Genomic DNA, 27,924 nt, shown 5'->3' with positions numbered 1-27,924 from the left:
TGAGCAACACCAACCAGGGTGTGTCATCTGTCTTTGATGTGACTTCTCTTCTCTCACCCAGGCGCTATACTCCTTTCGGGGCATACATCAGTAACACCCCCTCTCCAACTAGCACTGGCTCCTGGGACGTCACCCCAGAAATATTAACGGGGCCCCCGGTGCTAATGGGAGAAATGACCCCACAGCCTCCTGGCTGAAGAGCTCACCACGCAAGAGGCCTCGTCCGCTCTGCCCAGGTCAGAACCAGAGACAGAGAAACTCAAGACCAGTGATAGGGCAGCTATTCCTTTGAGAGAACAGCTGCTCTGTGCTAATCTCCTCCTGGAATACACTGTTACTAGTTAATTTAAAGATGGCATAGAGACCAATTATTAACAAATTTCTAGGCTTATTTTTAGCCGAGGCTCTTCCTAATAGTCTGGCTCTGAGCTCCTGCCCTCCGGCTGCTCATTTGCTCCCGGAATTTCCCACAGGGCATGGCAGGCTCCCCTGGAGTCACCAGGCTCTGCCTTTGCTGTTGTTGGGGGATTTCCCTCAGATCTGCTTTTCCATGGGGACACGCACAGGAATGAGAAGGGGCTGGGCGTCGTCTCTGCGTGCTCAGGCAGGTGCTCGGAGCTGAGGACGGTGGACCTCACTTTACAGGTGGGACACAAGCAAGCCTCACTTTACAGGTGGGAAGCCCAGGCTCAGAGATGGCAGGGGGGTTCGTCAGACCACACAGACCCAAGTGTCGGACACAAAGTGTCCACAACACCTGCCCACTGCCCTCCAGACCTTGGCTGTGGGCCTCCCAATGCCAAGACCCGCCCGTGTTAGAGGCAGCAGGAGGTTCTGATATGGGCCTGACTGAGCCTTAGCCCTGGGAGGCCCTGGTCTACCAGGGCTATAGGCCTGCTGTGCAGGAACCCATGGTCCCAGCACATCCCCCCCTCCCACCCTCAAATATGTGTGCGATTGCCTGCTCTTCCCAGAGGGGAGGAGCCTATGCTCCCTTGACCCCGTGTACCATTCTAGTAAAATGAGGCAGAACAGGCCCCAGCCCTGAGGTTCCTGTGCATTTCCACCTCTGCCACGAGGTGACATTGCTGGGGCCAGAAGGAGAGGGGCGCGTGGAGATGAACCACCATGCTGAGCCCAGCCTGGATCTCAGCCACATCGCTAACACCATGAACCTGCTGACACCAGGAGGGTCGCTCAGCGCCACAGACCCCTGAGGTCTGGAGGTGCTTCTGCAGCACCGACATGCCTGGTAGACAACAAACTGGACACAACACAGAAGTGGACACGTGTGAGCGTCTGGCATTTACTACAGATGTATCCTCTCCTTTTACTTGTCCACGTGGTATGTCCCTACCCAGACTGCGAGCATCCAGAATGAATGGGGACGTTTACATCAACTCCGCACCGTGCTTGGAACACAGAGAGGTGCTTACCAGGTGGGCAGAGACACAAACAGGAACAAAGGCTGCCACGGTCCTGGCCTCGAACACCAGCACCCTCACTTGGCTGAGACCTGCACCACCTCTGTGACTTTGCCACAACCCTATCCTTTCACACTTCAGTGTATGACTACCACCCCTTTATTAATACTCTAAGCCAGGGGTGTCGAACTCAATCAGAGAAGGGGCCAAAATCTAAAATCCAGCCTAAATCGCGGACCGAATGGTTTACTGAACAGTCATAAACTGACAATGTTAACCAGAAATGTGAATTTAAAATGAGTGGAACAATCTTTTCCTTAACAGTGCTGTTAACCAACTCACATGCTATCAAGCAAAACAGTAATATTGGTATCAAGCAAAACAGTAATATTGGAATGTACCTAAAATGCTCATTGTTTTGTTTTCTGGCTAGATGTCTGACACCGTTTTCCCCGGATCAATGAGTCAATGTTCGGTTTTATTTCTTGGGCTGTAGCAACCCGCAAAACAGCATGGAGGTTGTCATCGGTAATGCATGATCTGTGCTTGTTTTTGTTCAGATTCATTATTGAAAACATCTGTTCACAAAGATAGGTGCTCCCAAACATGGATAGAATACAGGCAGCATGAAGTCGGAGCTCTGGCATTGAGTCAGGGGGCAGTAGAGGGTAGAAGTCCTCAATTTCAACATCCTGAAACCTTGATTTCAGGCCACTGTCAGACTGAAGCTCGATTATCTCCATCTGACGGTGATGGGGCACATTGTTGACATCAACTGTAAAAGGATTGGCAAAGATGTCAAAGCCTGAGTGCTGTGTTCTAAAGTCAGAGAAGCGCCGCTCAAATTCACTTAGTAAACGGCTAACTTTGGTAGCCAGCCGACTGCAAGGAAAAGTACCAGAAATAGTGGTTGAGATACTCAAACAAACGGGAAAGTGGGCAAGATTATCCTGTTCCAGTTGGGACTTCCATGGTTGAAGTTTACGTTGGAATGCTGTGATCATGTCAGACATCTTCGTGATAACTTGTTTGCGTCCCTGCAGCTTCAGATTCAGTTGGGCGAGATGCTCGCATATGTCACACATCATAGCAAAATCACACAGCCAGGCGGGATCCGACAGTTCAGGCAAGGGCTTTCCTTTACTTTCCACGAAAAGAGCAATTTGTTCTCTGAGCTCAAAAAATCTTTTGAGGACTGCGCTCTTGCTCAGCCATCTTACTTCTGTGTGGTATGGCACCTCTCCATGCTCTGCACCCACCTCCTGTAAAAACTGCTGGAACTGGTGATGATTCAGGCCACGTGCCCGTATAAAGTTAATAGTTTTAATGACTGTGGTCATTATGTCATTCATGTCCAGAACTTTTCCACACATAGCCTCTTGGTGGATAATGCAATGATAAGTAATCAAGGATGTGTGGCAGTGACTTTTTTACATTCTTTCTTTCATTAGTCCAACCAAGCCTTTCTTTTCTCCGCACATTGAAAGTGCGCCATCGGTAGTTAGCCCCACCAACTTTTCCCAGGGTAATTTAAAATTATTTATAGATTTCTCCACAGCCTCAAATATATCTCTACCAGTCGTCGTCCCATGCATGGCAGCTACATCCAAAAGTTCCTCAGTGACAGAGAGGTCGGTCTTCGTAGCACGTGTAAAGATGGACAGCTGCGCTGTATCAGTGTTGTTTGTGCTTTCATAGATAGCAAGTGAAAAAGTGAGATAACTGCATGCCTGTTCGGCCAGCTGTGATGATAGATTTCCTGAGAGTTCTTGAACTCTATCTGCAATGGTGTTCCTTGACAAACTGACATTTTGAAAACTCTGTATCTGGTCTGGGCATACTTGCTCACACACTTTTAGCATGCATTGCTTCAAAAAGGCACCCTCTGAAAAACACCTTGAAGTACGGGCAATTTCTTCAGCCACTATAAAGCTTGCTTTCACTGCAGCATCATTTTTCGCTGTAGCCTTTGTAAACATTTGCTGCTGTGATTGTAGTTTGCCTTTTAGTTCTTTAACAATTTTATGCTTTTCTTCCAAAGTATATTTGCCATACTTAACATTATGTTTGGTGTCAAAATGACGACGTATATTGTACTCTTTCATCACCGACACTGTCTCATAACACAATATACACACTGGTTTGCCCTCTCTAAGCACAAACATGTATTCATTTTCCTATTTGTCATTAAATTGTCTGCCTTCACCGTCAACTTTTCTTTTCCTGGACATTTTGGGATCAATATTGGCAGTAAAAGATGTAGTTTATTGGAAATCTGCGTTAGAAGGTAAAAGTTGAAAACTGCACAGGGATAGCTTGATTTGGCAGATGGAGTGGAGAAAAAAAAAGTCAGTCAATAAATGCCTGGCTGGGTACAGATAGCAGATTCTGTTGCGATTTTTATGCCTGCACTTTATGCCAGGAACTGGCAGCTTCTGCTGTGTATTTTTTATGCCCGCACACTCACTCTCTCCTCTGCTCTGCCACCCGCACAACCACATCAGATGCCGGACTATAGGTCACGCCTCCTGAATCTCGCGTGACTTGTTATCTATGCGCATGCGTAATAGATAGCAAGTACGACGGGCGGCCGGCGAGATCACAAGCCTCCTATGTCACCGCGCGTCATTGTGATGGAACGCAGCGGAGTGCAGTGATGACAGCGCGGTGCGGGCCACATTGCAAGGCCTGGTGGGCCGGATTTGGCCCGCTGGCCTTGTGTTTGACATGTGTGCTCTAAGCCCATCTTCATTGACATGTGTCCCCAGTCAGACATGAGGATAAACAGGAAAATAAATCGCCAGGGGTGACGGCATGGAGTCCCGGGTGCGGAGGCAACCCAACGCTGGCACACTCCAGAGCACTGCACGTGAGCACGGGTGACACATGCCCGAGGCCAGCAGCAGCCTGGCTCCCCCGGCTGCAGACACAGCTGCCCCAGAGTGGACGCCGCCTGAGCTGGTGCCTTCCTGCCACAGGGAGGGGAAAGGTCACTGTTGGCACGGCTCCCTGACGTCATTTACATCCCCTGAGTTAATGGTGACAAGGAAAACATTTTGACACAAGCTTCCAAAAAGTAGGCAACAGCATGTCTAAAGCACTCACAGTATAACTCCCCGGTAGTATGGAGACCAGGGCTGACTTTAACAGGGTCACATGAAGAGAGCCAATAGCAATGTGCCACATGGTATTTGCCAGCACAGCGCTCACACACACACACACACACACACACACCCCATACTGGGCAGATTCATCTCCTGGCTGCCAACTAATCAAAGGCATCTGTTTATGTCATCATGCCCATGAGCTAAGGGGTGTGGCCAAGTTCTCATCCAAGTGGCCCGCTTTAACAAAGAGACACCAGGCCCAGAGCATTAAAGACGAGACCTTCAACAACCCCGCTGATTTTCTGCCACCACCTGATTGACTTTCAATAGGTAAATCTTGTTCTAGTGGCCATTCCAGTTAGATGAGCTGGGAAATGGAAGACCATGGCTGTGTCTGAAAGATATGTATACGTCTGTGGGATGGATGCTGGAAGCAGGAGTGGGAAGAACCACATTTATTCTTCCCTCTAAAGGACACATGTAGTCCAGCACGATGCATGATGAGGCTAGCAGAAGGTGCGGGTAGAGTGGGCCGGGCAAACAGAGTAGGCGGGGCAGACAGGGTAGGCGTGGCATCAAGCTCACCTGGATTCAACGCCACCTCTTCATACATGTGTGCCATGGCCGGGTAACCCAGCCTCTCTGACCCTCTGGCCCTGGGACCCTAACTTAGGAATTTAGAGGAAGATTGAATAAAAAGAACTATGATGGCCCAGAATTAACAACAAGCACCTTTTCACTCCAGCCATCGTTCATTTACCAGATGGTCAGCACAGTGAGGGCCAGCGACCTTCCCAGGCTTGCTTCCCTGATAGACATTATGAGATGAGATTTGGACAGACATCATGCTCAGGCCTGAATCACACATCTCAGTACAGCCTTTACTTTCTTACAAAGAAACGCCATGAAGCCTAGTGCTCGGGCCTTCCTGGGAGTCTTTGTTCGGGGCCTCACAGTTCAGCCCGCGGCGGCACATGCAGCCCGCGACGTCCGGTTGGGGCAGCTCTTCTGCATGTGTTTCCGTTGACACGACAAGGACTAGCGTTGACGAGGCAGAAGCCTCTCTGTTCTCCCTGCTTCTGTCTGCTCCTGTCAGGGAGGCATGTGATGCCTAAGACAAACTTTCCAGAAACAACAAGCCCAGTTTCCACCCCCAGACCTGACCATGGCACCGTACGCCCTATGGGCAGAGGTGTGTTCACTGGGTCGGCTCCCAGGGGAGCAAAGCCCTGACTCAGCAGGAAGACTCCCCTTGTCCTGCTGCCACCCCCTTCTCCCACCTGCAACCTGTATTTGTTGCTGGAGCTGCAGAACCACCTTATATCCAGGAGCTGGGGGGGCGTGGCCACACCCTGACCCTGAGACGAAGGCCAGTGGCTGTCTGCACTTCTGACTAAAAAACACCCCTGTCTTATTCTAGCCAGTGTTATAGGTTCTTTACCCCAGGAAGCCAGAACAATTCCTAACCGACAAACTAGCCAATATTTAAAATCCCATTTCACACAGAAGTAAGGATTTCCAGCGTATCTCTGAAAATAGAATGATCTGGCCGCCCTGAACCCACATTCTCGCACTGTGATGACCCGCTGGACACAAACAGCCCCATACAGCCCGGAAACCTGCCCCCACCTTTGGCGGGAATGCCAGCCCCCAGGCCCCACACTGGGGACCCCACCTTAAACAGTTCCTAGTTCGTGGAAAAGGTCCCAGCTCTCAAACCCAACAGCAGTGCATCTCAAATGCTCCGCACGTTTCGGTTAGACCCCAGCTTTTCCCCTTTGCCCATTGCTGTGACTCTTACCACCCACTCCAGTGGAGTCGCTGATGGGCACAGAGCACCCACCCTCCACGCACCCACACTCACGGCTGCAGCCCCAGCCACCGGGGCTGCTGCACAGGCTCGTGTTAAAAAGACTCACGGAGTCCCTCAAGAAGGTGCCCTTCCCAAAAAGTGCTAAGCCAACGCGTTAAGTGAAACAAGTACACACACGTTCAAACCATAAGCCCAGCAGTGAACTAGCCCATAATTACAGGATCAGGGTCAATAACTAGGAGAAAATGGGGGCCCCTGGGGTAGGGCAGCATCTGGGAGGAGGTCGGGGGCAGAGGCGGCCTGGGAAATGACTGTGATGGGAGCACACAGGGGGCAGCGCAGAGGCTGGGCAGGAAGAGACTGACACGTGAACCAGAATCAGCCAGAACTCAGTTCTTACCACTGTTTTCAGCCAGCTCCTGGGCATGGACCCTGTGGCTGGTGCTGCCCTGAGACACAGAGGGTCCTGACCAGCCCCAGGCCAGCGGGCAGAGCACCAATCTGCATCTCACAGGTGGGGGGAACAGTGCCGAGGGGCTAGCTTGGCCCTGACACAGCCAGCTAGGGCAGATGGTGACAGACCTGCGGGCCGTCCTGGGGTCCACGCCTCCCGACTTCAAAAGATGGAGCTATGGATGGATGGCGACCAGAGGTGTCTCTCCTGAGACTGAGATTCTGAGAGTGAGGGAGGCAGGTCCACCGTAGAGCTCGAAGCCCTCATCACTGCACCCCCAGTCTGGCCCACTGTGGTGCTCGGGGCCCAGTCCAGAGCAGTGTGACCATGCCTCCGAGAGGACAGAATATTCTGGGTCTACACTGTCCAATACCACAGCCGCCTGCCCCATGTGGCCACTGAACACGTGAAACGTGGTCTGGTAGGAAAAGTTTTCATTTTCATTTATCTAGCAGACTTAAAATGCCACGGGTAGCTAGCGGCTACTCTACTGGACAAGACCATCTGAGAGAGAGGCAAATAGTGAGCTAGTTTGTCCAATAAAAAGTGAGATCACTTCAAAGGGAGACAAGAAGAGGAAGCCGGCCGAGGTGTTAGGAGCTGGTGGGCAGCTGACCGTCTTGGCCAAACAGCCACACAGGCCCCGGGAGGCCCTGGGAGGCCCGGGACACAGTGGTCCCTCCTCACTGCCAGTCAGGGGACAAGGGGGTGGGAACAGAAATTTCAAAAGCAGCCAGTCATTCTCTGTAACCGATGCGCAGAACTTTCGCAATCAGAAAACACTAAATTTTTGAAACTCCGTATTTTTCAGAGTGGCCAGCGTCTATTTTTAATAACCCTGAAGAAGCTGACAGGGTAAGTGGTGCACAGCATACTGCCAACTAAGCCACACAGACACTCCGCAAGGTGCCAGGGCCGATCCTCAGAACCCATGACTCCGGGCCAGGTCAGGTCCGAGGAAGAGACTGGGAGAGCCCCTGCAGGGGGCTGGGTCTGCCCCACCACCCACCAGGCCAGGTGCTGTTCCAGGGCTGAATCCAAGGAGACACACAGCTAGATTTATGTCCGGAAAACTCGCCTCCGCGGGCGATGGGCAGAGGAGAGGCCCGGGCCTGGGCGGAGGTGTCTGGGGGAGAAGGTGATGGCTGAGATGAGCACAGGACGCACAGCCACTGGGAACACGACTCGTCCCCAGGAGGAGCGTGTGACAAGGAAGGGACCTGCATGGGACCGGGAGTCACCCTGGAGTGGCCATGTGTCCGTGTCTGCCTGTGGCTGGAAGGACAGCGGTGCTCTGAGCGGGTGTCCCCAGCTTGGGGGTGGACTGTCCCTGCAGGAAGGGGGCTGGCTGTCACTTAGCTGCTTGTCCACTGAGACCAGTCTGGTTGACAGGAGGGCCCAGCGCCCGGCCAGCCCCACACCTGTCAGCTGGAGCCTGGCATATGCTTGCTGCTTGTCCCCGTTCACTCCCTCCCCATATGCTCACTGAGGGCTCCTACGTGTGAGGTCTGGGCGGGGCTCTGGGCCAAGAGGGGATAGTACATAGAGAATGGGAGATACCAGGACCCTGGGCCAGGATGAGCACCATGGGCAAATCTGAACTGGGGCAGGGGCAGGGCTGGCTGGGGCGGGGCAGCTGCTGGAATCCAATCAGGTGGACAGGAGGACCTTCTGAGGTGACGTGGGCCCAAGACTTGCAGGAGGAGAAGGGAATGGCAGGACACCGAGGTCTGGAGAACAGAAGCCAGGTAGGTCCGGGGGACTCGCACAGACACAGAAGTTGTCAGAAGAGTCTAAGACCATAGCTGTGGGCTCTGTGTGGTCACCTGACCAGCCCCTTCGGCATCACCTGGTGACTTGTTGGAAATGCACATTATCAGACTTTCCCCCACCCCCCCGCCTTCACCCCTCACAAGTTGAGTCAGGAACACTGGGCATGGCCGCCAAGCCTCGCAGGTGACAATGAATGATCCATGTCAGCCCCAGGGGACACTTGGCAATGTCCGATGACATTCTTGGTTGTCACAACTAGGGGCTTGGATGCTACCATCATGTAGTGGATAGATGCCACGGATGCTGCTGACACCCCAAGTGCACGGATGCCCCTCAGCGGTGCTGAGGTGATGACTCTGCCCTGGACAAGAGCAAGGTTCCCCCACCTGCTTGTACATCAGTCCCTCCCAAGTAGAATCTTTAAAAAGGCAAAGTGAAGGCCATGCAGAAATGTTTTGAACCCTGTCTCAGGTGACCCCTGGCCCAGTCCCTAGTCTCGGCATCTGGAACCAAGGAGACAGCCAGGGAGGGAGCTGGCAGTGGAGGCCAAGGCACCGGATAGGCAGGGAGCAGAACAGAGCAGTGGACCAAAGCCAGGGCCAGGCAGTTAGGGAACAAGATGGAGGAGGCTGAGAAGATGGCAGGGGATTGGACAAGAAGGAGGTCACAGACCGCCTTCTTTGTGCTGGATCCCGGCCAGGGCAGGCCACCAGCTGTGGAGGCACAGGCAGCCTTCCCAGGGCATGGAGACACTCAGGAGGGGAAGCAATACCCCTGGTGGGCAGGAGCCCCTCTGAAGGAGAGGGTGTGGAGACGCTGCTTAGCGTGTGAAATGCTACATCGGGGAGAAGACCTGCAGTGTGGGAAGAGGAAGGGCTTACGGGGAAGAGCCTTGTAGAGACGCAGACAGTCGTTAACGGAGCAATGATGTAGAGTGAAAGGTTGGCCCTCGGGGACATCTCTCCTGCCTGCCACTCAGTCTGCGGCCACTGAGAGATTCAGTAATAATAATAATACGGCCACAGGAGATGCTCCGGCTCACCAGCAATCAAGGAGCCACAAATTCCCACAACGAGACAGCGTTGTCACTTTTTGTGCAAGAAAAACCAGATCAATGACCCCAGGTGTTGGCGAGGCTTTGGAGAAAGTGCCCTCTGAGATTCTGGAAGGAGTTCCAATGGGTACCTTTTCCAAAAGGATGCCGCATCACAGAAATAACACATGTGGGTCCGTGACCTAGACCTCCCACCTGCCAGGACCTGCCCTGGAGGACACTCACAGGTGAGCACTCCCACTGCCGGGTCCTGCCCTGGAGGACACTCACAGGTGAGCACTCCCACCTGCCAGGACCTGCCCTGGAGGACACTCACAGGTGAGCACTCCCACCTGCCGGGACCTGCCCTGGAGGACACTCACAGGTGAGCACTCCCACCGCCGGGACCTGCCCTGGAGGACACTCACAGGTGAGCACTCCCACCGCCGGGACCTGCCCTGGAGGACACACACAGGTGAGCACTCCCACCGCCGGGACCTGCCCTGGAGGACACTCACAGGTGAGCCCAAGGAAGCTCGCCTGGGTAACTGCCACCTTGTTGCTTGTTGTGGGTAAAACTAAACACAATGCAAATGTTTACTAGCTAAACTGCAAAAGCAGCACAGTCCTTGGGCCACAGGTAGCTACTGAAAGAGAGAAGAAGGTGGAGAAGTGGCACATGGTACGAGCTCCGCCATCCAGAGGGGAGCAGGCTGAGGAGCCCCGTGTGCCTGCACTGGTGCCTGAGGTCATGACACGCCTTTTCCCAGAGCTGGTGGCTCTGACCTGTGACAGGTGCAGGGCAGCTCCTTCCTCCTAGGCATAGCCCCTGGGGAGAGAAAGGGGTGTCACCGCTCACTCCTGACAGTGTTCTAAGATTTTACTAAGAGATATCGATGCTCTAACATGCATCTGAGGCACAGATAAGTGCCACTGCGGGCTGGTTTATACACTAGAAAATCATAGATGGGAGGGTGTGACCTGACATGGTGCCAGGAGAGCCCACAGCGGGCATGGGCTTCAGCGTCAGGAGCAGCCCTCAGAGCAGCAGGTGGACAGGTAAAGAGGTCCCTCAGGGAGAGCAGGGTGAGGGACAGGCTTTTCAGCCTAGTGACAAGATGCCTCAGGGTGGGCCATAACTGGCCCCAAACACCGGACTCTCTGAAAGCCCCAGTAACACAGCAGGGCAGGGTCCCCTGGGGACTGGTGGGCAGCAGACTTTTCCGAGCCATTTGAAGAAGAACCTTGAACTCGATGCCCAAAGAGAAGCATGCGGTGCATCAGAAGGAAGTGAGTGCCCACCCAAAGGGGTGTGAGGCACATGCCACGCCAACCGGGCAAGACGGTGGTGGAAAACGCTCCCCTTGCCCACCTTTGTAAGCATCCAGGTATCTTCCCACCTGAGGATTCTGACTCCCTTTTCCCAGAACTCCTCCACTTAACACGGTCCCTGAGAACCTCACTGCTGGCTGCTGGTTAGGAGGGTCCCACTGCTCACAGAGTGACACAGACCACACTGACAACTCCGATCTGCCCGCTGGTCCTGGGCTCACCACTGATCCACAGATGAACTCAGGTGACTCTCCCAGCCCTGGCAGCATTTGGCCAAGGGCACCCGCGCCCCTTCGGCCTCTCTCCTGGTGGACAGGCATCAGCGACCTGCCCGGCTCTCCCCGCGAGCCTCCCATTCCCACGGACAGAGGCATCCCTCCAGACAGTCAAAAAGCCAAACCCTCCATCTTTTCCATTTCAAGTTTGCTTCCTCTGGCTGCCAGGGAGACAAAAAGAGCAGGGAAGGATTCTCTCATGATGAGCCACCAACTTCCATAATCGGAACGATCGTGGCTCTGCACGGGCTGCAGAGAAACACCACCCCACCTCGGAGCGCTGAGGGCTTAATCCCGGCTCCTAATCAAAGCACTAATTAAGCCTTCAGAGTCAGCTCTGGCAGCCTCCGCTTGAAACTCCATGGGAATGAACTTGGCCTCCCAGGCCGAGAAAAGCCAGGGATTTCCTCTGGCCGGTACCTTAGTTTGACTGGATGATACAGCCTCAATAGCCCTAACAAAGAAATTGCACAAGCCTTGAATGGGTTTATTGTTTAAAATTTCAAATCTGGCTCTGGTGCCCACAGAGCTGCCCTTAATGGGTCTTTCTTTGCGGTCAGACAGGAAAGCCCCTCGGTTCCAGCGCAGGGACTGCCCCGGAGCCGGGCCCACCCGGCCCCAGGGATGGGCTTGACTTGGATGCCCACCGTGTATCGATCACGATGGAGTCCCCACCCGGGTCATCATTTAGAGAGAAACCCCTTCCAGGGAAGGCCGGACAACTTATTGTCCAAACAGCACCTGGAAGGATGGCACGGGTCTGAGAGGGGAACGGGGTCCTGTGCTGCCTCCAGAGCACTGGCTCTGGTTCTTTTTTGAGCCTGCGCTTCAGAAGCTCAGACTTCTGCCTGTGAAGTGAAAATTGCCTTCTGGTTGAGAAAGGTTTTAATGATCACTTTGCTTCCTGCGTCTCCATGGCGACCAGGCGTGCGGAGCCCACCCCTCTCCTGCTTTATTAGGCCTTTCTTCCTCTCCGGAAAGTAATCAATCAGGACACACAGCCGCCTTTGTGGCCGGATTTATCACCTACACTGTCCAGGCTGCCCGGGAGGGGAGAGGAGGAGAGGGGACCAGGTCCCTGTAATTCACTGACCCGGGCTCCGTCCTGGCGCACGCCCCCTTCGGCTCCCGGTGGTCATCCTGGCTCACACCTGCCCGGAAGGGGGCAGCGCCCGGTGCCCGGCCACTCTGGCTGGGCGCCCAGGAAGCCCCTCCGCGGCCCGGGAGCGGCCTGCAGGGCGGGGCCGGCACCAGGCCTGGCGGGGGAGGGGCAGCGCCGGGCCAAGCGGCAGAGTCGGCTGGGGTCCGCGTTCCTAGGCCAACACCGAGCTCAGGTCCGCATTCCTAGGCCGGCACCGGGCAGGGAAGCCAGGGAGGCCCACGCCCCCACCAGCCGGCGAGGAGGCCGAGGAGCCCCGGCTCTCCCTGCGAAACCTCCTCTTTTTGGACAAAGGGCTCCGCGGCGTCCCCGCCGCGTGACAGGGGGTGCGACTCGCGAAGCCTGGGCGCCGGGTCCGCAGGGGCTCCCAATGCAGGCGGCCGGGGCGCGGGGCGCGGGCAGCGCGGGGTGCGCTCCGCCGCCGCCCAGGCCTCCCTCCCCCGCCCCGCCCGGTTACCTGGGCTCTCCCCGGCGGCGGCGGCGGCGGCGGCGGCGGTGGCGGCGGCGGCGGCGGCGGCGGCGGCGGCGGCGGCGGCGGTGGCGGCGAGGGCGCTGGGGTCACTCTGCGAGCGGCCCCGCGCCCCGGGGCAGCCGCTCCCGTCCTCGGATGCGGCCATGGCCCGGGCGCAGGGCGCGCTGGAGGAGCCGCGGGGAATCAGAGCATCCGAGGCGGCCAAGGTCACTGCCGAGGGGGCCGGAGGGGGCGTCTTTTTGAAAAGCAAAAGGAAACAGGCCCTGGAGAGGGAAGGAGCCGGAGGACCGCGCCGGGGCCACCAGACAATAGCCTCGAGGCCGCAGCCAGGCGCATCCCTGCGCGCGGCCTCGCGCGGTTATTTATTCATGTTTATTCCCATTCTTCGGTCTGTATTCCAGGGGGGGAAAAAAAAAAGTTGAACCAGGAAATAAAAACTTTTTCTTGTCAGTGTTTCGTGCGTGCTTGGGGCCGGGGTGACGTCCAGAATTTTTAAGGGCGCTCCCTCCCCCCACCCCACCCCACCCCACCCCCCAGTGAGAAGGGGAAAATGAAGAATCTTTGCTATTGCAATTGCTTTAATCTGAAAGCTGTTCTTGGAGCATCTGTTGGAAAACATTAGGATTTTCCCATCATGCCGCGCGAGGAGCGTGACGTCAGAGAGAGGGGAGTGCGAAGGAGCGAGGTGTTGGGGAAGGGTCCCACATACCTGGACTGCCAGCCCTGCCCTGAGGAGGCGGGGCTGGGTCCTGGGAGGGACCGCCCCCCACACCCCAGAGGCCCCAGAACCAGAGGACTCCAGGTCCCGCGCCCTCCCCGCCACTCCCAGGAGGGAGGAGACCCCGCGGGCGCCTCCCCGGGAGGCAGGGCCAGTCTCCCCAGCAGAGCGGGCAGCTGGCGTCCTGGGATTTGAAGGCCATTGGTTCCCGTGCCCAGGCTCCGCCAGGGGGAAGCGCCCCATCCCGGCTTCATCCCGCCCACCCCGCCCTCCCCCGGCCCAGTTTGAACGTGGACTGACAGCGCCTCTGTCATCCTCCAGGCCCCTGGCTAGGGCCCAGGGGCTGCAGGGGCACCGTGCTTCCCAGGAGGCTTCCCCAGCCCAGGAGGAAGGGGTGGGCCAGGCAAGGGGGTGACCCCCAGGACTGCCACTGACTGGCGTCCTCCAGGTGCTGATGAGCCAGGCTGGCATTGGGGTAGGGGTGGGGGATAGGAAAGGGGGGCGTGAAGGCAACGTGCTTGTCTCAGGAGGCCCCAGCCCAGCTGTGTGCTGAGGTGTGTGCTGAGGTGTGTGCTGAGCTGTGTGCTGAGCTGTGTGCTGAGCTGTGTGCTGAGGTGTGTGCTAACCTGTGTGCTGAGTGTGTGCTGAGCTGTTGCTAACCTGTGTGCTGAGGTGTGTGGTGAGCTGTGTACTCAGGTGTGTGCTGAACTGTGTGCTGATCTGTGTGCTAAGGTGTGTGCTGAGCTGTGTGCTGAGCTATGTGCTGTGTGTTGAGGTGTGTGCTGAGCTGTGTGCTGTGTGTTGAGCTGTGTGCTGAGGTGTGTGCTAAGCTGTGTGCTGAGGTGTGTGCTGAGCTGTGTGCCGAGGTGTGTGCTGAGCTGTGTGCTGAGGTGTGTATTGAGCTGTGTGCTGAGCTGTGTGCTAACCTATGTGCTGAGGTGTGTGCAGTGTTCCTGTGTCAGCCCCTCAGATGACCCAGGGACAGGAATGGCTCCTTCCTATTGGCCAGCATCTGAAGAGGGGCACAACCTGAGGGAGCAGCCAGGAGTGTCGGATGAAACCTACCCAAGGGCCTGAGACAGGCCTGATGTGGGGAGTAACGTGGGCACCGTCCACAGCATGGAGCTCGGCAGCAGCCGTGCAGAGAAAGCACCCAGTCAGTCAGCCAAAATGTGCACCAGCCTCCTGCCGCTGGCACCACCCAGGCAGGGAGATCTCCAGTGAACAAAGGCAGAGACCCCAGGGGGTTCCAGGAGGAGAGAGGAGCAGGCAAGGGTGCAGCCCACCAAGAGATGCCGACAAAGCATTTAACGACAGTTGGCAGTGAGTACAGTGAGAGAGAAACCAGCAGGGTGGATCCTCCACTTTTATCCACATCAGAGGCCGGACGGTCGGCCTCGGGCCAAGCGCTTCAGCCCCAGATAAAACGCCCCTTGCAGGCCCTGGGAGCTGTGGTCCCCCCTGAGAGCCGAGGACACCTGCCCAGGTCCAAGCCAGGACATGAGAAGACAGGGATACTGTCCGCCTGGGGTCTGTCCTCGTGGGTCCTCGGGCAGCCCTGGACCTGGCCGAGGCAGGCCTCAGAACCCCCACCTCACATGACCAGCCCCTACAGCCACCTGAGGAGGCTTCTGGCTGCCCTGCCAGTACAGGTGCAGAGGGGGGCCCTCGGGCAGAGGGCAGCCCAGGGCACCTGCAGGAGGAGAGAAGGAAGGGGCACCATGGCTCCCGCTCTCTGCCCCTCACTCACCACCCTCAGCGTCTTGGCCTTCCATCCTCCCACTGGCACTGCCCCTGACTTGGGAATTTTCTTTAAACGAACTCATTGCACTTAAAAGTGTTTTAAATGGTACCATCACGAGCTACAGAAATGTAGTCCCTGTTGCCGACAGGAAGGACTAGGACCCCGGTTCAGCCTGGGGGAGTCCCCTCTGCGCTCTGCCTGTTAGAAAGGACGGTGAGCGGGTGGGAGGGGAGTTCTGCCATCCAGGCAGCACGCAGACATGGGGATCCCCAGTGAACAAAGGCAGAGACCCCAGGAGCTCCAGGAGAAGAGAGGAGCCGGGAAGGGTGCAGCCCACCAAGAGATGCCGTCAAAACATTGTGCCAGCGGCAGGAGGCTCAGTGCACATTTTGGCTGACTGACTGATTGACTGGCTGAATGAATGAATGAATGAATGAGTGCTTTCTCTGTGCGAGTGCTGCACAGCTTCCTTCTTTTCCGTGTTTCCGGGGCTTTTCCATGGAAGCCAGCACTCTGTGTTGCCTTGTCTGGGTTAGGCCTAAAATCTCTGCTGTCACTCAGGAGGCCTAGTGCAGTCCCATCCCCTGCCCCCCCTTGGGGCGGGCTGCAGGCACAGAAGCCAGGACTCGGGTTTGCCCAGGACTATGGATCGTGGGGAGGCAGAGGACGAGACAACAAAGCTTATTTCTTAAAATACATACTTCAACGAAGTACTGTGATTTGTTACAGCATGGGCCGGGCTGTCACCATATTTTTCTTGGGTTTTGAAATGTTTGTAATAAAAAGTTTCAGATTAAAAAAAATAGGAGCCCCATGCCTACTGATCAACAGAAAATAAAGCCTCCTGGTGAATTTGGCCCTGAAGTCAATCACCCGGGCCTGGGAACAGCTAGTGGGCGACAGTTCTCTGTCGGAGGTCCCAGCCTGGAGGACACTCCGCGGGTCTTTGTGAATGCCATCAACTGTCCCTCCTGACGGGGAAGCACAGTATTGGAAAGTCTATGGGCCAGCCCAGCTTCATAACGGTCCTGAAATAGAAACCAATGCCCGCCAACCAATACATAGATAAATAAAGTGTGGTCAAGCCACCCGTCCATGTTACCTCACTCAGCCACAAAACCCTGCCACCTGCCAGGACACGGATGGGCCCTGAAACATTAGCCAAGTGAAAGGAACTCCCACACTTTTGCTTTTTGATGTTTGCCTGGGCGTGAGGGGAGGGGGTGAGGTAGCCTTCAGTCTGATATTTACAATGGGGTGGGAGGGTCAGAGGAGAGGCAGGAAGGGCAAAAGAGGAGGACCCATTTGGACACTTGGCATTAGACATGATGCTGATATGCCGCTGTCCCAGCGCCACACCATCCAGAGTCATGGCCACTTTCTGTCCCACGGGGGGATGACGGAAAGGGCATAAGCTCTGGTCCCACAGACCCGCTGGGACCATCTGTAGGCTGGTGGTCCCTCTTGGGCCTCCGATTCCTTATCTTGAAATGAGCATGGTCGCCCCTGCCTGGCCATTCCATGACCACCATCGGGGACAAGTGCTGAGCCGCTGGTGGGGGCTCTCACAGAACCTCCTGCTGGGCTTCAGCTCCAGCCCCGGAAGGCCCGCCACGCCCGACCAAACACTAAAGGGCGCCCGAGGCGCGCGGTGGCTCTGCACCAGGCAACTGTGGATGTGAGGCTGCAGTGGCAGGGCCTGGAGGGTGACAGCAATGCTGACTTCCTTCTCTCCCAGGACCCTGGGAGAGCTGGAGCTGAGGACCTGGCACTGGGTGTCGGATGCTCAGGGGGTGGTCTGGCCTCTTCACCAGGAAAACAAGAATTTGCTAACTGAATGCATGAACACACAAGGCAGTGGCTTGTCACTGGCACCCCTGCTGCAGCAATGAGGGCTGGCTCCCCAGGGCCCACGTCACTTCCAACGGATCAGGGGCACAGAGGAGGCGGCCCCTGCCCCAGACCACAGGCCATGTGGCTTCTCCTCATCCATCAACAGAAACAGAACTAAACCAGCAAACTAAAAAACAAACAAACAAACAAAAAAGCTCTTAGGGAACCAAGTGAGTGGGACAAGAGGGCAAAGCCCATTCCAGGTCAAGGGATAGACAAGAGTGAAGACAAAACTACGCCCACTGAGTAGATGATAAGGGAGTGGGCCGCGCCCTCTGCTGGTCACGGGAGAAACTACGCCCAATGCGGCCACCTGCCTGCATGCTTCCTGCCTTTGAGTGTCCCCTGGGGTGGGAAGCTATAGCGTGCACCATGTGACTGCAGTGACACTCCTGAGGATGGAATGCCAGCAACCGAGGACAGACACCTGAATGAGCCCTGGCAGATCTCCTGTAACAGGAGCAAACATCCTATAGCTTAGGTCTGAGTTAGTTGGTATTCATTCACTTGACAGGTAGCTCTCATCACATATCAAACTCTGTTCTAAGAACTTTGTAATTATTAATACGACTAATGCTAAAAATTAACACACATGGAACTATTAGATTCACGTTCTGCAAGTCAGATGCAAAGTCCTTTCTTGCCCCAGCAGCAGGGCCAAGGTCCGCCCAGGTCCACCCAGGTCCACCCAGGTCTGCCCAGGTCCGCCCAGGTCCGCCAGGCCCTCTGCTCTGCAGCTTGGGATATTATTGCATCAAACACATGCTAAGTGGCAGATCCAGCAGCCTCATGCCTTTTTGGATTCCCCTAATGGATGATGAGGAGGGGGAGGAGCAGGAGACGGAAGGATGACTGCAGTTTTGCAGCTTACCACGGATCTCACCTGTGTGAGATCCCAGGGCACAGGGGGTGTGAATAGGCATATAAAGTGCAAACAACGTAACTCCAAATGGCTGGCCAGTAGGGCATCCACACTAGGAAATATTACAACCAGCTTCTTATTGACATAAATCTGTGAATTCGAACATCACTGGAACTCCTTGCTTCCTGGGTGAGTGGGCACAGCATGATGTAAAGATTCCCCCAGCAGCCACAGACACCCCGTGTTCCCTCGGCCCTCGGGTTAGCATGAACGTGGCAACAGCGGGGTCTGGGCAGCTCTGTCCTGGACTGAGGGCATGTTGCCTCCAGGAGAGAGGAGGGCTGGGCCCGTGACGGGCCATCGCCCTCCCACATCACTGCTCCCGCTCTGCATGACCAGGAGGCTGCAGCCTTCCACGCTCCGAATGCTCCGACGGAATAAAAGGACCAACACAATCCCCGTGGACAGCGCTGCTCATGCGGAGCCTCTATAAGAAGATAATTCATGTTTCACAATGGTCTGTGTCACCCAAGCTCTTTCTCTAATTCAGTGTGGACATCTTCATTCGTTTATTGGATTTATATACTAAAGGGGCGTCTCTTTTCCCACGGGAGATGGCAGAGCCGGACTCAGGGCCTCCCGGAGGGGGGTTAATGCCACCAGGCCCGTCCCAGACACAGCGCCCTGCCTGTGTGCAGCATCGCGCCTGCTCCGTACGTCACAGACACCCACAGGCTCGGTTACAGGCGGCACTTTCTAAGAAAGTCACAGTCCTGGGGCTGCGGCCACAGCTCCCAGGCTGCTTGCTGAGACTTATAAATATGGCGGCTGTGCCCAGGTTTTCACAGAGGCTGCGGCTCTTTGAGGCCCCCGATTCCTTACACCGCTGTGCACTTCGTCGCTGGCACATCACTGCCACAGTGTGATTGTGGCAGTGAGACCCTGGCACCTTCGCCAGTCTCTGTTCTGTATACTATAACAGCGCCAGGGATTCCTGTTAACATTCATGTCCGTTACTGGTCCAGGGACTTGGGTGCAACAGAAATTCCTGCTGGCATTTCACACGGCGGCATCCGGAACCCCCGGCCCTCCTGGCTCTCTTCAAGGGCTACTTGGGCGACCCGTGTTCACTCAGGCTGTGGTGTAAACGGAGCCCCAGGATTTTAGGGAAGTGGGCCCTGGAGGGCTGTCGGGAGGGAGTGAAGGTACAGAGAGACGTGGCGGGTGGTTTCGGCTCCTGCCAGAACCTTAACTCTCAGCAGAGCTGAGAAGCTGGCCTTCGCCAGGAAAGGCCGGGCCTGAACTCCCCACGGACCCACAGGCTGACCCCAGAGAAACGTCCCGGACAACTTCAGGCCCTGCTCTGGGCTGGATTGATTGGCTCACGCATTCATTGATTCATTGGCTCAGTGTTCTAGTACCGTGGTCAGCAAACTGCGGCTCTCGAGCCACATGCGGCTCTTTGGCCCCTTGAGTGTGGCTCTTCCACAAAATATCACGGACTGGGTGAATCTATTTTGAAGAAGTGGTGTTAGAAGTTTAAGTTTAAAAAATTTGGCTCTCCAAAGAAATTTCAGTCATTGTACTGTTGACTGAGTATACAGACCACTGTTCACTGAGCACAGAGTATGCGCCAGTCATTCCACATGTACTGGGAGGAGTACTGGTAGTCAGACAACAGCACGTGCAAAGGCCCTGGGGTGAGCAGGCACTGGGCAGTTTGAGGAGCTGAGACAGGGAGAGCAGCGTGGGGTGAGGGTGGGGTGCAGGCCCCAGAACTCATAGGGCCTCATGAACCCTGGGACAGAAGGTGGAGCTATCCTAGGAGGAATGGAAAACCCAGCAGCGCCTCCAGCCAGGAAAGAGTGGATTTACCTTCTCTCTCGGAAGGTTCTGGTTCCGGGGAGTAGAACACAGTGGAGGGTGGCAAGGAGGGGCTGGGAGACAATGGGCACATGGGTGCTGTATTCAAGAGGGAGGGGTGGGAGGAGCCTGGCCCAGGGCGGGGGCAGTGGGTATGCAGAGCAGTGGATGGAACTGGGTACATTGTAACTGCACTCAGCACCCCCTAATTCAAAGGTACCCGCAGCTAACCTGCAATAAAGGAAAAATTCCTGCACACAATTACTGTTAAAATTCAGACAATTACCAACTGATTCATGTGCTCTGTAAGTTTGAGGGAGGTTTCCATTTTAATGCCAGGATTCCTCGTAGCAGGACTCAGCCGCCCCAGCCCCCGGAACTCACGCAGCTGCTGCACTGAGGGCACAGGACAGTGGCGTCACCCCACGTGCACCGAGCGGCCGGCTGGGGGCCGCCCGGCTGGTCTGCTCCCCCGCAGTGTGGCCGGCAGAACTCTGATCCCCAGGACGCCTGCCCCCTGTCACGTGACCAGGCACTGCCCGGGCCTGCTGGGAAGGCTTTGCCCAGGGGCTGGCCGAGGCTGGGAGGCCATTCTGGAGACCAGATGGCCCTGTGGAGTCACAGGCCCCTCGGAGTGAAGGGGGAGATGGGTGGGCCATGGTCTCCCACCGGCAGGACGGGCTGCTTCCTGCCGCCAGCCTCCTCATTCCCAAGGCAGACAGCTCCTGGGGAGCCAGAGTGGGGGCGTCCAATTGGGTCCCCGAGTCAGGCACTAAGAATGTCGCTGCCTTCCAGAACAAAAGGCAGAGAATGGAGTTACGCTTTGTGGGAGGCAGGAGACTAAAACGAGTAAGAACCCAGCTCGCCCCAGGGTCAAATTCAGCCCCACCAGCTGTGTGGCCTTGGACAAGTCAGTCCAGCTCCTGTGCCTCCGTTTTCTCATCTGCAAATGGGCTCACACCGCACGTGCAGCTGAGCAGGGGAAGGGGCAGACCCAAGGCCAGGCTCCTCTGCCCCATCCCCGGCTCCTGTGACCACCACTGTCCCCACAGAGACCTCTGGCGGCTCCTCAGGGCCCCGCAGGTGACCCCACACACACCCAGCGCCAATGACAGCTGTGAAGTCTGTACTGTCACTCATGACCGTCATTCTCCACAGGTGAAAGCACTCCCACCTGCAAATAAGAGGACTGTCTCCTTTATCTGTTATTTTCCAAATGCTTAACCAAGAGGCAAACAAAATGGAGTTAATTTGAATATTAGTGGCCTGTAGGAAAAGCAGGCAGCAAAGCCAGGAAAATAAAAGCAGAGACCGAAGTGTGCCGCCCACTCTCCCGTGCCGGGCCCTCCCACCCGAGTGCGCCGGGCGGTGCTGGCAGGGGCTTCCCCGGACGGCAGGTGCCACCAGGTGAGACCGCTGCGGGGACACAGGCGTGCGGACAGGCAGTCCCCAGCGGGCATAGAGACCTCATGGAGGGCACGGTCTCTTCCCAGTCCGTCCCCTGGGAAACCCCATCCACTCGCCTGTCACCCGCCAGGGCCGCCCCGTGGCAAGAGGAGCCAAACACTGACAGATGCAGAGCCCAGTGGGGGGAGGTCACAGGCTGAGGGGGAGCTGACTGCCAGGCGCCCGGGAGCGAAGGTGCGGGGTCAGGGCCCGAGAAGAGGCTGCAGCGGCTCTCGGCGCCCACCTCGAGTCGCACTGTTCACACGTGTGCAATCCCTCCAACTGCATGGAAGTGTGACGTGCTTCCGGAGACGGCGGGGCCTGGTGAGCCCGCCTCCTGCCATTGGAGAGGGAAAGTGCAGCCGGTCTGGGGTTCTGGTGCTGAATGCCCTACCTTCGGGGAGAAGCCAGGGACTCTGCGTGGCAATAGACGTGGTCAAAGGGAAGACACTCCTGTGAGTCTGGGGGTGGCTCCACTGTTTCCCAAGGGGGGTGGGGGGCAGAGCGGGGAGGAGGAAGGGTCTCCACCACAGACCTGCTGCTCATGCTCTCAGCAAGGCCGAGAGACTTACAAAGCACCTACTCCGTGCAGGCCCTGGGCCACATGTGTGCACCTATCTGCAGCATCACTGACAGCCAGTAAGCAGACGAGTTGCACAGGGGTCCCCGAGTCCTCCGGTCCAGGGGCCACAGAAAGGATGCCAGGCCAGACACAGTCATACTCACACTGCGACTGATGGCACTGAAGACACGAGGGCGGTTGGGGCACAGGGCGAAGTCTAGGGGAGCGGAGGCCTCGTCTCCTCCCAGTGGAGTCTTGAGAGACACCAGGATGCCCAGAGCTAAACTCTGGCAGACTGGGGGAAGGTGCCTACTTTGGATTTGAGGCCAGAAAAGATTTACTAAAGACACAAAATAATAAAGAAAAAATGTGATACATTTTACTGCTTCAAAGTAAAAACCTGGGATGCACGCACAGCACAGGGACTACGGTGAGCGGCATGCGTCGCGTGTTTGAAAGTTGCTAAGAGAATCGATCTTAAAAGTTCTCATCACCAGGAAAGCAGCTGTGACTGAAGTGACGGATGTCAGCTGGACTCACTGTGGTGACTTCGAAGTGAGCACACACATCAGGTCATTGTACCACACACCCGGAAGCACCATCATGTCACATGTCAGGCATATTCAAAAACAAAGCAAAAAATCTCCTTCACAGCCAGAGACACTGTAAACGAAGTCAAAAGGCAAGCTGCAGAGAGACTCCGAATGGCAGCAGACAGAGTGAGAGTCCAGGACACATAACAGCTATTGCAGACCAACCAGAAAGTCTAACCACCTGGCAGACACACAGGCAAAAGGAAAGAGTGACTTCCGAGCGGTCAGTGAGCATCAGAAAAAGCCTCTGGAGCAGCCAAGGGAATGTGAATTAGTCCCAGGAACTTCCCTTTTCTCGGGCCCCGTGAGGCTGAGCCACAGGCCCTGGAGGAAGGGAACCTCAGCCGCTGCTGCTGGGGACAGCTGCGGCCCAGGGGGAGCGGAACAGAGGCCCCAGTGTGTGTGTGTGCGTGTGTGTGTGTGTGTGTGCGTGTGTGTGCGTGTGTGTGTGTGTGTGTGTGTGTGTGTGTGTGATGCTCACGCAGGCCCACCCCCCGTGGAGCAGGTCTGAGACCATCCCTACCACCATCTGCCTCAGAAAGGCTAACACAACAGTGGAATGCTCTACAGCAATTAGGAAGGCGCTATTAACCCAGATAAACCTCCAAGACTCACTGAGTGGAAACAACACGTTTCAGAACAGGGCGTCCTGTTTTCGGATGCTTTTTATTTAAAATCCTTACAGGAAAGAGTGCTGACCGGCTCCCTGAGACCCAGTGCAGTGCCGGAGTCCAGTGGGCACCCTAAACTCTAAAGGTCACCTGGGGGGCGGGGGAGGAGGGAGAGGGGAGAGGAGGGAGCTGGATCCAAAGATTGGCCTCGTCTGCCATCTTCACTCCTCACTTGGAGACAGTATTCAGGAAACACTTTGTGTCATTATCTCCCCCCCCCCCGCACCCCCCAAAGAAACCAGATGCCTGAATAGAGCACATTGGGAATCACCTGACGAATATTACGAGTGCTAGCTGTAGGCCAGGCCTGGTCCCACGCCTGAGGATCACTCATGTCTCTTAAAACACAAATGGAGCCACCACCTTCCTCAGCCAAGCTTCCCAGCAGGCAGCAGTCCTGGGTGAGGGGCACCTGGGCAGGTGACTCCCAGCCTGCTGCTCTGCCTGGACTTGCCAGTCGGTGCCCCCGCCCGTGGTGCGAGGTGCAGGTCCGTGAGCACAGGCAGGCCCCACACTGTGGTGCAGCCAGAACCCTGCTGGTGCTGGTGATGCCCCGTGCTCTCTCCATCTCTGCCGGCACCCATGGTCTTCTCAGGGGGCCTCAGGCCTTAGCCGTCCAGCTCCCCCATTCCCAGGCCACAGCGATGGGGTCAGAGACGGCAGTGTGACCCAGCCAAGACCGGGACGCACAAGCGGACACTCGCAGGAGCCCCTGAGGCCGCCCTGAAGCTTGGACACCCAGCTTCCTGAGCTGACAAATGCTGCTTTTGCTTCCAAAGGGCTGGTCACTTGCTACCAGAAAAGCCTGCCAGTCCAGCTGGTTGTCATTAGGGTTTCAGGAGAACCCGCAGCTCAGAGCCCACGTGGGTCTGGAGAGTCCCTGCCCTCGGGAGCCTGGCCCAGCCCTGAGCTGGCCTGGGAACACAGCGCCACATCCAACTGCCCCAAACAGCCCCAAAGACACGACTCTTAATGAGCATCAGCTGACATGTGTCATGGTATCATCGATCACGCCTTTCCCTTCCAAAAATGTTAAATAAAAAAACTCATTTGGGGCAGAAATATCCCAGTACGAGTCAGAGCTTCCAATCAGAAGTCGAAATCGGGAAGAATGGCTGGTTGATTTGTTCCTAAATTAAAGCAGCGCTGGCCACGAGAATAGCTCACGGTCCCTCCACGACCATCACCCCATGACCGTCTCCCCATGACCGTCCCTCCATGACCGTCCCTCCATGACCATCCCCCCATGACCGTCCCTCCATGACCATCTCCCCATGACCATCCCCCCATGACCGTCCCTCCAGGTCTGGAAACCAGGACCCTCCCAGAGAGAGTCCTGGGAAGCTGCACACAAGATGGGAGCCAGGCTGCAGGTGGCAGCTGGACAAATCCTCGTGGGCACAGGGCAGAGGGGCCAGGGGACCTCCCCCGGTCCAGCCGTTAGCATGCTGGGTCCCCGATGGCTCCAAACCAACATTTGGTATTTGGACTGACGCCACACCGAGAGGCGGAGCCTGAGCCCCACTCCTGGAGAGGACAGATGGTCCTGAGGGTCCTCAGAGGGGCTCCAGGCCAACCACTGCCCGCAGCTCCGGACTCAGACATGCCCACCCCACCACCTCAGGATGTCCACAGGCCTCTCCAAAGGGCTCAGCCTCCTCCCTCCACCCCTCCCCCACAGCCAGCCTTCCTCCTCCTTCGCCAAGCCTCCCCCCAGGTGCTTAGACACACACCGAGGTGGCTTCCTGGCTTCCAGGCCCCGGGCAGCAGCAGGCCCTGTGGCTCAGCCACCTGGACCTCTGGGTCCTGAGAGCAGCAGGCTCCTCCCTGCCCCCTGAGCCCGCTGACCGCCAGAGGAGCTCTCCCTCTCACGTACAGCAAGTCTCCGCCACAGCCCGCCAGTGGCCTCGACCGCCTGTATGAAATGCCCATGGCTGACCCTGGAGTCCAGGGCACTCACCCACCTCCCCCTGCACACAGTCTGCGGCCTCATGACCTTCTCTGCTCCCCAATTCCACCGAGCCAACTACCATCTCTGGGCCTCTGCCCTGCTCTTCCTCCTGCCGGCACGCTCTCACCCCCACCCTCACGTGGCCCCGCTTCTCCCCACTGGAGTCTGTGGCCACACACCAGTCTTTGCAGAGCCCTCCCCGGCCAGGCAGCTCACACCCTCAGTCAGCGCTCCTCGTCTTCCCCGCACGTCCCTGCACTGAGGATCTTCTGGTTTCGTTTTACTGCCCTCCCCCTAAGGCCCCCAGGAAAAGCTCCCTGAGGCCAGGAAGCAGACCTGCTTGCTCCCCTCATCCTGGCATCTGGGTCAGCGCCTGCCCCCTTTTCCATGATTAGCAAACATCTGATGGCCCGCAGCCTAAACAGCCAGCTTTCTCAACGTGGCCAAAGTGGGTTAGCTGAGGCTCAGCCTGCGGGTCTCACGGCCCAGACAGCGGCCACAGAACTATTTAAAAACTCCCCACAATGAGGAGCGTGTGCAGCAGGAGTGTGTGTCCACAGGCAGACCACGCCCTCGCAAGGGCTCTGAGTGCACCGCGAGCAGCTGAAGGTCAGCACGTGGAACGTCCTTTCTCAAACCCCAGCCCCAGGGGCCGGCACAAACGCAGGACCCGAGCATCGCAGGGGAGCTGGGAGTGGGGGCCCAGGTCCCTGGGGCGGAGGCCCGAGCGGCCCTGGGATGATTGGTGGCAGCAGGCTGAACCCTGGGGGCAGCCTGTGCACCCACTGTGCTCGGGTGCTGGGGAGGGAGCTCCGTGCCCAGCAGAGCGTGTGTGTCCGGGGTCACCACTGGCCCCAGAGCCGAGAACAAGGTCTCACACTGAGTGGAGGCACAGAAGGGCCACCGGTCCTGAGCCGGGGCCTGGGTGCTACGTTAGTACGTGCCCGGAGCTTCACCATGGGCGGCTCACCCTGGAGACACCTCCCAGAGTCTGGCACACAGCAGGCTCCCAATGACACCTGCTGGCCCAACAGCCCAGGGCCCCCTTCTCCTCCTATGACCCCTGTGTCTCCCCAGCGCCACACCCTGACTTGTACCCAAATGGCTCTTGTCCTTTTTCTTTTTCTCTTGGGGAGGGGCTGTCCTGGGACCTCAGGATGCTCAGCTGCACCCTGGCTCCTCCCCACCAGGTGCCACAGTAACCGGGGGAGTTGTAAACAAACAAAAACGGGGGCAGGCAGAGCCCTCTGTTGGAGCCACTGGTGAGAACCAGGGGCTGTGGAAACCAGAGCTGCCAGACCACCGGTTCTGGAATCACCTGGGCGCTGGCCAGATGCAGGTTCCAGGAAGCTGAGGGGCAGCCTGGTGGGGCCTCCGGCTGTTTGTAATACGTGGCCCCAGGTCCAGGACATTCTCCGGGCCAGTCTGGAAACACCGCCTCAGGCTCCTGCCCACCATGTTCAGCCTGCTGCTCACCTTACACCCAGGGCTGCCCTGGCCTCCTCCCAGGGCCTCAGCGGCTCCCACTCCCCAGCTCCCCTTCCCTGGACCAGGTGGGCCCTCACCATTCTCCAGCTTCCTAGGCCTCTCTCCGGAGATCCGTCCCTTTAACCGCGGCTGCCCCGCTCCAGCACCAGGTGTCCGCCTGCAGGGGCCCGGGCCACTCCTGCCCGCACAGTGGGAGGCCCGCTCACAGAACTCGCTTGAACTCTCCCTGGGTGGCGAGCAGGGCTATGTGATCCCAGCTGCTGCCTCACGACTCAAGTACAAGTTCGCCCCCTCTTACAGATGCGGAAACTGAGGCACAAAGAAGCCGATGCCCTGAGCACCCACCAGTCACGCAGCCGGCCGGAGGGGTCAGACCCCGAGGCCAGCGCTCCGGACCGCTGCGCGCTCTGCCCTTGTCCGGGGCCAGCGGCGCCCGCCCAGGCTGCAGGGGAGCCCGAGCCCGCGGGGCTGGGGGCGCGGCGGCGGGTTCCCGGCCCCCAGCAGCGGGTTCCCGGCCCCCCAGCAGCGGGTTCCCGGCCCCCCAGCAGCGGGTTCCCGGCCCCCCAGCAGCGGGTTCCCGGCCCCCAGCAGCGGGTTCCCGGGCCCCCAGCAGCGGGTTCCCGGCCCCCAGCAGCGGGTTCCCGGGCCCCCAGCAGCGGGTTCCCGGGCTCCCAGCAGCGGGTTCCCGGGCCCCCAGCAGCGGCCAAGGGCAGGGCTCCGGCTCCCGCCGCGTCGCTTACCTCGCTCCGGGCCTCGGGCGGCGGCGGCGTCCCGGGCCCCAAAGGCGCGCAGCAGGGAGCGCATGGGCGCCGGCCAGCGGGCGCGCCCCCCGCCCCGGCCGCGCATCCCGCCGCAGGGCCGCCCGCACCGGGAGCCGGGGCTGCGGGAGGCGCGGGCGGCGGGCGGGGCGGGCGGGGCGGGACCGCCACCGGAGGCCGGCCCTTCCGCCGGGCGGGGGCCGGAGGGGCGCCGGGACCTTGGTCTCCCCGGACCCGAGCCCGCGCTGCAGCCCGCGCTGCGGGACCTCAGACCCGGAGATGTTCCACGACGTTAAAGGGACAGCAGAGCCGGGGAGGCCGCGGTGGCCGCGCTGTGCAGAGGCTCCTGGAGCCCCGGCCCCTCGCGGACCTCGCCGGGCCCCGCGCTCCCGGTACCGGGGCTGGGGGGGCGCAGGGGGTGCCCGAGCCCGGCCCTGCGTCCCGCGCGGAGCCGCCCGGCGCCTTCACCAGCCGCCACACAGGCGTCCTCACGGGCGAGTGCTGTGTATGCTCCCTCTTCACACACCAGATGA

The 27,924-nt window shown here is 57.8% G+C and overlaps 1 protein-coding gene across 1 annotated transcript in view; it reads right to left on the bottom strand.

Moving 5' to 3' along the window:
* The window catches only part of PHACTR3 (phosphatase and actin regulator 3), a 151,818-nt gene extending 124,326 nt beyond the window's left edge, over nucleotides 1-27,492 (bottom strand). Inside the window, exon 1 of the mRNA XM_036420035.2 lies at nucleotides 27,374-27,492. Coding sequence (XP_036275928.1) covers nucleotides 27,374-27,479 — 106 coding nt within the window. The 5' untranslated portion in view covers nucleotides 27,480-27,492. The remainder of the gene's footprint in view (nucleotides 1-27,373) is intronic.
* Nucleotides 27,493-27,924: the final 432 nt, after the last annotated feature.

The sequence above is a fragment of the Pipistrellus kuhlii genome, unplaced genomic scaffold, assembly GCF_014108245.1.
Source record: "Pipistrellus kuhlii isolate mPipKuh1 unplaced genomic scaffold, mPipKuh1.p scaffold_m20_p_60, whole genome shotgun sequence".
NCBI lineage: Eukaryota > Metazoa > Chordata > Mammalia > Chiroptera > Vespertilionidae > Pipistrellus > Pipistrellus kuhlii.
This window is presented reverse-complemented; position numbering and strand designations above follow the sequence as displayed.